This window comes from Arachis hypogaea, chromosome 9 (assembly GCF_003086295.3).
Source record: "Arachis hypogaea cultivar Tifrunner chromosome 9, arahy.Tifrunner.gnm2.J5K5, whole genome shotgun sequence".
NCBI lineage: Eukaryota > Viridiplantae > Streptophyta > Magnoliopsida > Fabales > Fabaceae > Arachis > Arachis hypogaea.
In genome coordinates this window covers 64,359,532-64,370,982 of record NC_092044.1, presented here as the reverse complement: position 1 = coordinate 64,370,982, position 11,451 = coordinate 64,359,532, and the positions used below count along the sequence as shown (strand labels likewise).

Below are 11,451 nucleotides of genomic sequence, written 5' to 3'. Positions count from 1 at the left end.
AGCAGGTTTGAAGATGGCTAGGGAGGTCGGAGCTCAAAAACTTATCATCTTCAGCGATTCACAGGTAGTCACTTCACAAATAACAGGCAGCTACCAAGCCAAGGATCCCACTATGAAAAAGTACCTGGACAAAACCAGAGAACAGTTTGGACAACTCGGAGAATATGAGATTCAACACATACCCCGAGAACAGAATGCTCGGGCCGATGCACTCTCAAAACAAGCCAGCACCAAACCAGGAGGTAACAATAGAAGCCTTATCCAATAAATTCTACAGAAGCCATCAATCTCGGAAGAACAAAAAGTCCTAGCCATAACAGGTCGCGATCAGGGATGGATAATCCCCATAATTAATTACCTCACAACAGAGGCCCTCCCTACAGATGAAAAAGAGGCAAAGAAGTTAAAACGGGAAGCACAATACTATACCATAATAAATAACACTTTATACAAAAGAGGAATTTCAACACCATTGCTAAAATGCGTGCCGACTTACAATACTAAGGACATCTTAGAAGAAGTACACAGTGGCATTTGTGGCAATCACTTCGGAGCACAAGCACTCGCCAAAAAAGTACTACGGGCCAGATTCTATTGGCCAACCCTACAAAAAGAAGCCACAGACTTCGTAAGGACATGTTCGCCATGTCAGAAGCATGCCAACTTCCACACCACTCCGCCTGAGGAACTCATCAGCGTAACCTCACCGTGGCCATTCGCAAAATGGGGACTCGATCTCCTCGGACCCTTTCCCCAAGGATCCGGATAGGTCAAATTCCTTATAGTAGGAATAGACTACTTCACAAAATGGATCGAGGCAGAACCCCTAGCCAATGCACAGCTCAAAGAAGTCGGAAATTCCTGTATCGAAATATCGTCACAAGGTTTGGAGTTCCATACTCCATCACTACAAACAATGGTACCCAGTTCACAGACGCAGGCTTCAGAAAACTAGCGGCCGACTTGAATATAAAACAACAATTCACCTCTGTTGAGCATCCCCAAGCCAATGGGCAAGCCGAAGCTGCCAACAAAGTTATATTAGCAGGGATAAAATGGAGATTACAGGATGCAAAGAGAGCCTGGGCTGAGGAGCTCCCACAAGTCCTATGGGCATATCGAACGACCCCACATTCCACAACAAGGGAATCACCTTTTCGATTAGCTTATGGAATGGAGGCTATGATCCCAGTAGAGGTTGAAGAAAGATCCCCTAGAGTGATCTACTATAGTGAAGAAGCCAATCCCCAACTTCAAAGGGAAGAGCTCGAATTACTCCCAGAAGTCTGAGAAAGAGCTCGGATAAGGGAAGAAGCATTGAAACGACGAATGGCTTCCAGATACAATCAAAAAGTAATACAGCAGACCTTCATGAAGAATGACCTCATTCTAATCTGAAATGACATTGGAACAACTCGACCTGGAGAAGGAAAGCTGGCTGCAAATTGGAAAGGACCCTACCGAGTCATAGAAGTGCTAGGGAAGGGCTACTACAGGCTTTCCAAACTCGACGGGCGAGAGCTGCTGTTTATACCCTGGGTCGAGCCGTCCGACCCGGGATGTTCTACAGACAAAGTGAACGACCTCTTCAGGCTAGGACAACCCGGCCTCTTCTTAAAGAGCTCGGCCAAGTCACAGGAAAGCCCAATAAAAGGGCCCAAGCAGAGGAACACGACCCGAATCCAAGGACGGCCCAAGCCTATAGAGATAAAGGTGGTTCCCTTAAAGATAAGATGACCTCGCTCGAAGATAAAGATAAGATAAGATAACTAACTTATCTTATCTAAGAAGGTCACTCTACGCCATTATAAATACACTGGAGCACCTAGGTATAAACTCATACTCTGATTCTACTCAATACCTGCTTAATATCCTTGCTAACTTAAGCATCGGAGTCCCTTGCAGGTACCCCCCACCCTCCGGGGACGAAGGATCAGCATTACCACCAAGTCTCACACGTCGGACACCGTGACTCCAAACATCCCCGTAAGATCGGACTCAGCAGCTCCGATCAGTATAAAAGATCTCGTCCGAGATCGACCTCTAGTTTCACGTAACCCTCGGAACATTGGCGCCGTTGTCGGGGAACCTGGAAGTCATCCCATTACCATGGCGGACGACCATGACAACGATCACACCTCAAGTCTAGAAGAAAGAACGCCGCACAAAAACGTGGGCACAACACCAAAGGATACTCCTCAAGTCAATGGTAAAAACTCCCCAAACGAGGGAGCCCTGGAGGCATTCCAAAGTCGGTTAAAGCAACTCGAGCAAGACGCTCTACGTCAGCGAGAGGCTGAAAAGGATCTACAAAGAGAACTAAGACGATGCCGAGAATTGGAGAACAAACTCCTAAAACTTGAGGCTGATGTCAAGACTAAAGCCAGCCATCTCACCCCCAAAGATGGCACCCGCAAGGAACAAGATCCATTCACTAGGGAGATCATGAAAACAAGAATCCCAAAAGACTTCAAACTCCCAGACATGACCTTGTACGACGGCACAACGGATCCCAGCCATCATCTCAGCAACTTCAGAAGCAGAATGTACCTCACCGAGGCCTCAGATGCAGTTCGTTGCAAAGCCTTTCCAACCACTTTAACAAAAATAGCAATTAGATGGTTCGACAACCTCCCTCCTAGGTCCATCTCAAGTTTCGACGACTTGGCTAAAAAATTCCTGACCAGATTCTCCATCCAAAAGAACAAAACAAAACATGCTCCGAGCTTACTAGGAATCAGACAAGGGGAGCAGGAAACCCTGTGAAACTACATTGAGAGATTCAACAAAACATGCATGGATATACAAAACCTTCCAACAGAAGCTTTATCATGGGTCTCATTAACGGTCTGCAAGAAGGGCCTTTCATTCAATCTATATCAAAGAAGTATCCACATCTCTGAACGAGGTGCAGGAGCGAGCGGAAAAGTACATCAACATGGATGAAAACTCCCGATTAGGAGAGACTTCAAAATCAGGGTTCACCCCTCGTAATAATAGGACGGCACGAGGGATGGCGGCAAAGGTGAGACAAGGCAGGGCACGGGCAATAATAGGACGGCGTGAAAGGGAGCATGCAGCGGAGACAAATTGGAGAAGCAACCAACAAGAAAGGAGAGGGAGAAGAGGACTGAGAAAAATGATTTTTTTTGGGTGAATTAGAGTAAAAAACAAGAACAGTGGCTTAGGGTAAAAAATAAGAACAAACACAGATAACAGATTTTTTTTAAATTAGAATTATTTTTAAAGTTAATTGATTTTTCTTTTTCTTTTTGAAATAATTTGATGATTTGAATTTTATTTTAGTTGTTATTGAAAACAGAAAATAGAAATAAAGAAAAATTTATTTAGTCATTTAATAAAATAATTAAAAAGATATATTTTCATCTTTTTATAATTATTAATGAGAGTATTTTTGTATATATAATAATATAATAATTTTAAAATATAAATAAAAAATAAATATTGATGTAGATAAATATAGCTCACGTGATAAATTTTTATTTGTCCACCTTTTATATCGTATCGGTACATAGGTGGAAACTTAGGTGCAGTCGACTTCACGTAAAGTTGATAACTGAGAGCCGTTAGATAATTTGACTGAATTTTTATCCAACGACTCTCAACTATCAACTTCACGTAAAGTCGACTACACCCGAATTTTCACCCGATATATATAAATTAGTAATCGTACGGAAGCAGTCCCCATTTTATAAACAAAGTACTCAACAAAAAAAAAAAAAAACTTACAAAGTAACGCAAATTGCAAGTATTTATATCATGAACTCCAAACAGGTACTTTCTATCTTCAACAGAAGCTATCTTTTATTTTATTTTTTTTATATTTTTTTCTCGAGACATTTGTAAAAGAGAAATGGTATAACTATATACAATATAATATACAATTTTTACATTTTTTACTTTTAATATTAATATTAGAAGTGATGATTAATAGAAATTAGAAGGAAATAAAAAGTTACAATGCAAACTTCGTCTTTTCTCTATATGACAAACTTTTAAATAAAACTGATTTAAGACGAATTAGTGTCTGACTTGCAGATTGAAAAATACATTTGCCACCAAGAATATTAAACTAGTCATTTCTAAGGCTCAAGTTTACGTAGAGTGTGCCGCCATGTCATTATTGTCATTCAAGTTCACTTCTTCAAACTGATGAATTTCATCATGTGAAGCATCAGGATTCTCTTGCAAGTTGAGAGCAAATTCAAGGTTCCACAACAAGTCATTCATGGAGGGACGATCGAGTCCACAATCGGACAAACACTTCTCGGCAGTATCGGCGAACTTGTTCAAGCTCTCCGGGTTGATCTTCCCTTTCAGACAAGGATCAATGATGTTCTCCAATATTCCTTTTCTCTTGCACTGAAGAGCCCAATCCGAAAGGCTAACTTGATCTTTTGGAAGGTTTGGATTCAATGCGGGCCGAGCACACAACACCTCGAACAGAACCACCCCGAACGAGTACACGTCAGACTTTTCAGTCAACTGTTGCCTCCTAAAGTATTCTGGATCCAAATATCCAAAACTACCCTTCACCACGGTGGTAACATGGCCTTGATTCATGTTTGGACCGGTTTTTGACAAACCGAAATCCGAGACCTTGGCAACCCAATTCTCATCAAGAAGGATGTTAGTTGTTTTCACATCTCTATGGATGATTGTGTATTTGGCCCCAGTGTGAAGGTAATGAAGCCCTCTTGCGGCTCCAATGCATATTTCCAACCTTTGCTTCCATGTTAGAGTCTCCAATGGTTTGTTTCCCTTGTAAAGATGTTCCCTTAAGGTGCCAAGAGCCATGTAGTCATAAACAAGGCACATCTCATCACCTTCCTCACAGAATCCGATCAAGGAAACCAAATGCTTGTGCCTTAACTTGGAAAGCATTTCTATCTCTGTTTGAAATTCATTCACTCCTTGTTCTGATTGCGGGTTTGATCTCTTGATTGCTACTTTGAACCCATTGTCGATGACGCCCTTGTAAACTTTGCCAAACCCTCCAACGCCAATAACATTCGACTCGTCGAAATTTTTCGTTGCCTGCTTCATCTCTTGTAATGAGAAGTACCGGCAGAGTCCCTGAGTCATGGCTGACAAGTGGTTGCTACCACTGCCGTTACTCTTCCCTGACACCGTGGATTTGGTCCCATTGGTGTGCGTGTTCGCATAAACGGGCAACCAGCTTGAAGTGTTGGAGTAAGAAGCTGGAGCCTTCTTTTTGTTCTTATGAGCAAATATGAGAATTGCAGCGACCACGGCAAAACCAGCACCCCCTGCAGCTCCACCTATGACGATGTGTTTCTTAATGGTAGCGGAAATGCTGTCGTCGTCTTCTGCAAAGCTCCTTTCCTTTTCCTCGTGCTCTTCCAGCATTGCCGAAGGCAGAGGATTAGGACCGGACAAGTCTGTGTCATTGACCTTGAAAATCTCAACCCCGTTAAGCAATGCATCGTAATACGAAGGCTTTTGCTCAACCGAAGGGTGAAGTGCAAGCCAAAGGTTATTGCTAAAGCCTTTATTTCCTTGGGTATACACCACGAAGTCTTTATAAGTTGGAACCCCTTTTCCACCTGACACCGCAATCACATCAAACACATTTGTAACCGTTTGGTTGTTGAGAAAGATCTGGAAGACGAGCTCATTCACTTTGGAATAGTAGTAATCACAAAAATGCAACCTAACAAGGTACATGGAATTAGGATCCACGCTAAAAACCCATGTGAGATTGTAGTGAAGGTTGACATCCTTATCCTCCCCCATGGATCTTGACGTTGAGTAAACACTAGGAGGAGCTACATATTGCGGCATGGATTGATAATTGATCATGACATCTTTGGCAGCTTGGATCGTGACGCCGGTTGCCGCACCGAAGAGATATGGTGTGTCGTCGTACCACATCCGGCTTAGACCGGAATCTTGCGTTGCCGATATGAATTGCCCGCCGACGTTTAATCTAAACATGGTCTGAGAATGCATAGCTTTTAAATCGACAGATTGTTCAACAAAGCCTACCATTGCAGCTGTATCAAACAAGTCGGGCATCTGGATTAGTTGAATTCCGTTGACGAAGGCGAAAGCGCCGTCGTGATTCTCCGATGGCTTGAAGGTGAGGGTGAGGGAGTCAGAATTGAGAGGTGCCAAGGAATACTCTCTGTCAATGTAGGCCTGACTGAGAGCCTGACACGTGATTGATGCACTGAAATTTGTTAAAAGAACAACGCCGTTGGCGGTTACGGAGAAATATGAATTGGAAGGGTCGAAATTAGAGTAAAGAGCGGGGTAGAAATGGAGCCTGAGCCAGTAACGCTTGTCCGGTTGAACGGAGAATTTGTAGGTGGCTTCTGATGGGAAGATTCTTGCTGTCATGTAAGGAACCACGGAGAGAAGCGAAGGGTCTTGGAAGGAAGCTTTTGAAATGACCGATTTGTCCCCTGATACGTACTTGTTGTCTGGTTCCCATTGTCTTCCGTCTGCATCTTTGCCACCGCCTTCTTCCAAACCGCATCCCAAGATCAGTGACTCTGCCTTGTTTGGTTGTGATGAACCATGAATTGCGTTCAACAATACCGTTATACAAACAAGGCACAAGAATGGGAATAGCTTATTGGTTCTGGGGATATTATTCATGATAGAGAGAGAGAGAGAGAGAGAGAGAGAGAGAGAGAGAGAGAGAGAGAGAGAGAGAGAGAGAGAGAGAGAGAGAGAGAGAGAGAGAGAGAGAGAGAGAGAGAGAGAGAGAGAGAGAGAGAGAGAGAGGCGTACAGGAATTCTGGAAAACTAACGTGGCATGAGGTATTTGGGTTAATTTTTTTTTTGTCCTGTACGCCAAGGTAAAAAATGAAGTGGGAGTAGTTTAAGTGTTTATCAAGGGGCTACCTAAGTAAGTCACTCATACATAGAGGCTTAGAAAACTATAGATGTAGCTACCTGGGTTGGAGAGGCCAAACCAGGCAAGAGGACAATGGTGGATAGTGTGTTTTTCTTTTGGGGTTTTTCTTCTTTCGTGTTTCAATGTTTGCTTGTTCTGTATGTTCTTTCAATTCCAACTCTCTGTGTGTGTATCTGTGTTTTTATTGCTTTGATTTTGTTAGTGTTATTGTTTTGTTGTTGTTTTTTGTTTTTGTTTTGTCACCTTTTTTCCCCCTCTTGTTTCATGGCGTTATTGTTGCATGGCTGAGAAAATTGGAGACGGTTGGGAATCGATGATGGAGAGTAAGAGTCGTAATTGAAGGAGTTGCAAATAATGCTTTGAATTCGAAACGGCTTGGCATCAGCTAAATTTAACATTGCATCAAATACTATAATTAGTTTTAAAGATTTAATTACGTTATAACAAAATTTTAAGCATACACGTTTAATTGCTTAAAAAACTACTAACATCTAAAACTAAGCAGCATATAGTTCCACCCACTTTTGCCAAACCATGAGCAACGATTTTCCCTCTATCCATATCCATACTAGTCGAAGCCCGTGCATCTGCACGGAATCATGTGTTATTTACTTATTTTCAACAGATAATCTGAAAAAAATCTTTAATATTTACATCCAATAATGTTAAATTAAAATGCACGTTTATATAGAGAAATTATATGTGTAATTTTGATATTTTTTCTGTACACAATATCAATCGATAATAATATGAACAATACAATTAATCCTAATAATAATTAAAAGAAAGAAAAAAAACGAACATAAACTTGGTTGTTTAAGATAATTCTATTTTTTATTTTCACTACATAATTATTACAATATCATAAATATATGGACATTCTAGAAATTTTATTTTTGTTAGACTTGTGAAAATAGAATAATCATATACAAAATTTTCGATTAAATTAGTTATTAATCAACTCAAACCTAATGATGATAATCAAAATCTTAATATATAATACAAATAGTAAAAGAGAACAATTTTCACAAACATCCTAAATTTTAATAAATATAAACAGTGGCGAAATATGAAACAAAATTTTGAGGGGACAAAAATTTAACATAAAAATTTAATAATAATATTTATATTAAAATAAAATTTATAAATATAATTATTTTTTAAGTTTGTTACTAATAAGATAATAAATAAATAATTCTATAAGATAGAGGATAATTGTCAAGATGTTTTTGATATAGACCCCATTTAAGATAAACTCGTCTAACCTCATCTCTCTGGTTTGGGTGATATTGCGAAATTTAAAGCCGTTTTCCAAGATCTCATTCCAAAAAATTAAGGTCAAACTCATCAGATGCAACTCTTTGAATATTTGAAAGTTGTATCTCACTTTATTCATGATTCATTGATTTTTTATCAATTTATACAAATATAATAATATCAATAGTTATTAAATATTCTAATATTTTTTATCATATAAAAAATTAAATTAAATAAATAATAATATATAAAATAATATTAAATTAAATAAATAAAAAAATCTAATTTTTTAGCAAAACGTTTTGATTTTATCTTTTAATTTTGATGTATTGTGAAGTCAAAAAAGGCCCACTCTTAAACTAAAAAGTATTATGCAATTAAAGTATGAGATAGGAATTGAACTTAAATACTCTAAATTATAATAAAGTATTTGAGCCAACTCAGCTACTCTTTACTTTTTGAAGGACTTCTACTAATTTTTTTATAAAAACTTTGGGGGCATGCCCTTGCCTTAACAAAACTCTACCTCTAAATATAAATATTATTTGAAATAATAAAGATAACCACCGAGACCATTTTAATCTTTTCCAAACATAATATTTTTAGGTTTAATAATAACATGATTTATTAACATAATGAACTTAAATTATTAGAGTATTTCTAATACTTGATTTTAATTTAATTTTATTTTAGATTTTACAAAATATCATATAAATATTTGTAAAATTATAAATTATAAAAATTGATTTGAGACTCAATGTAAGATTTGTCACTCTAATATTTAATCTCAACTCAATTTAACTTAATATTATTTTTAATTATTTCATTTAATATATAAGTTATACATATAGTATTTAATTGATTTTTCTTTAAAATCATTCGATCTTTTTTTTATTGATACCAATATCATTTCAAATATTATATTCAACTAAGTTTTAATTTTAAATTAGTTCAATTATCAAGAGACCAAATCTAATAAAAATAAATTATGAATTATACAATATAATATTAAAAAATTGTATTTGAATTATAACAACTAAAAAAGTTCTAAATAACAATACTATCAAAAATTCAATAGTTCAGACAAACTAAAGTTACTACTATTATATTAGTTTTAAACCTCAGAATCCAAATTATAGAACAACACACATCGAAAAAAATTAAAGCATATACACAAACTAAGCTCCAAAATTTTGTTTACCAAATCCTCGTGCAAGCTTAGTAGTAGATAATTTGCTATTAGGACCAACCGAATGATTTCTCCAATGTTGATCTTATTCTTATTTCATACATCAGTCTGTATAATTATATTATATGAGGACAATCAATGAATAATAATCCAAAATGAATATAGTGGCGTAGAGAAGCGTCCTGTAAATTTCTTCCCTTCTTAAAACCAATTTCAAACTCAAGATATAGCATAAACACAAAAAAAAAAAAAAAAGATTATCATAGATTTTAGAAAAGTAATCTCTGGCTGCAACCTCAACCTTTTAAGTATGATTTGTATTGTGAGCTAAAAAATAGAAAAGATTGATATCAAATACAAAATTTATGCAAACAGGAACAGTTCAACTAAGACATTAATTGCAATACTTATTATATTTAAATCCAATTAATGCATAGGCAACATATATAACTTATGGAGTTGCAACTGATAACACTGCAACATTTTAGTTCTATGGCTATGATTTTTTTAATTATGGTAAAAAATCGTAACTATAAAGGATTTGTGGTCACGATTTTTTACCGTAACAAAAAAAAAGTTATGGTCATAGTATTAAAAGGAGAGTGACCATAGAGTATCTATGGTTACGATTTTTTTTTTAAAAAATAGTCTAAAAGAATCTATAGTTATGGTTTTGAGAGTGATCTAAAGAGATCTATGGTTATGGCTGATTTTTCAAAAAAAGGTGACCTAAAAGAGTTTATGATCACGATTTTGAGGTGATCTAAAAAGATCTATAGTCACAATTTTTTAAAAAATGGTGACTATAGAATACCTATAATCACATTATTAGGGGTGATCTAAAGTGACGATTTTTTCATTATTTTTTTAACCCCTAACCAAAACGCCGTTGTTTCCCTCCCTCCAAAAATCGCCTTTTTTATTTTTTTTTTAAATCCCTCCCAAAACGACGTAGTCCCCACCCCCCAAAAATCCCCAATTCTCCACATTCCCCATTCCCTTGTAAGTTCTTAACTTGGGGAAAAAAAAGGAAGATAATCCAGCCAAGCCCTCTCTTCTGGCCAGCCACGCACCCTCCTTCCCTCTTTTATCATGCAAAATCCAGTCGCTAATCACCAGCTTTGCTCACCATCCTCTTGCCTACCATCCGTTGTTGTCTTGCTCCAATCCGTGAAGCTGGGCATCGTTTGCGCTTTTCTCACCGTCCGTCATTGTCGTCTATGGGGTCGTCCCTGGAGCTTGTCTCAAAGCCTGAAATCCCTCGCCGTTCGTGTCATAAATATAATTCGTAGTTGATATATCATCAATGATATTAAAACATGAATAATGCTACACATCTAAATCTTTTTATTAACTAAGTTAAATTAAATTAGTCTAACATAACAAAAATAATTTATGACTAATATTATTCTAAATCTTATTGTTTAACATGGTTAAACTTAATTTATAAAAAAAAATTAGATGTATAACATTACTCATTAAACATTATTTCATAAAAAACATATCAAGATCAACTATAACTACAATAATTGCGAATTTTCGATAGCTATAAAATTTTAAAAGTATTATTAAAATTAAAATCACACATTATTATCCAAAAAATTATGATTTTATTGAGATTATTATATATATTATAACCAAATTATGAATATTTTTAAATACAGAATATTTTTTATAATTGAATTCAATATAAGAGATTCTTGCAAGTTAAAAAGAAAATACACTAGATTTGACCAAAATCTCCTCTCAGAATATTTTGCTAGTGTTTTGTCGATTTTTAGCAAATCGATGGTGGTTCGATATCTAGTGGTCTAGGAGCAAAATCTACTCCTCTATGCGAGTACCAATTTTCTAGAAGTGCATCAAAGCGTCTTCGATTAGACAAATGTTAAAATAAAGACAAAGAAAATTCATAAATTGATAAATAAAACTTAGAAATTAAAGTTTTCAAAAACTAAACACATGGTGAATGAAAAGATTTGCATCAGAATTGAAAGAAAACAATAAAAATGCCTTTAATTAAATCAAATGAATCTTGGCATCAACGATAAATTGCAGAAAGATAAATTAAACAGAGAAAGTAAAGAACACTTAGTGA

At 36.5% G+C, this 11,451-nt stretch overlaps 1 protein-coding gene across 1 annotated transcript; it reads right to left on the bottom strand.

The window, feature by feature from the left end:
- Positions 1-3,976: 3,976 nt before the first annotated feature.
- On the bottom strand, positions 3,977-7,082 carry LOC112711001 (receptor-like protein kinase ANXUR2). Its single transcript, XM_025763508.3, has one exon. The coding sequence runs from the start codon at positions 6,643-6,645 to the stop codon at positions 4,117-4,119; it is 2,529 nt and encodes an 842-aa protein (XP_025619293.1). The 5' UTR covers positions 6,646-7,082; the 3' UTR covers positions 3,977-4,116.
- Between the last annotated feature and the right edge of the window lie 4,369 nt (positions 7,083-11,451).

Bases quoted from the DNA above. Each gene is read 5' to 3' on its own strand.
- LOC112711001 (XM_025763508.3), bottom strand. From the start codon at position 6,645: ATGAATAATATCCCCAGAACCAATAAGCTATTCCCATTCTTGTGCCTT.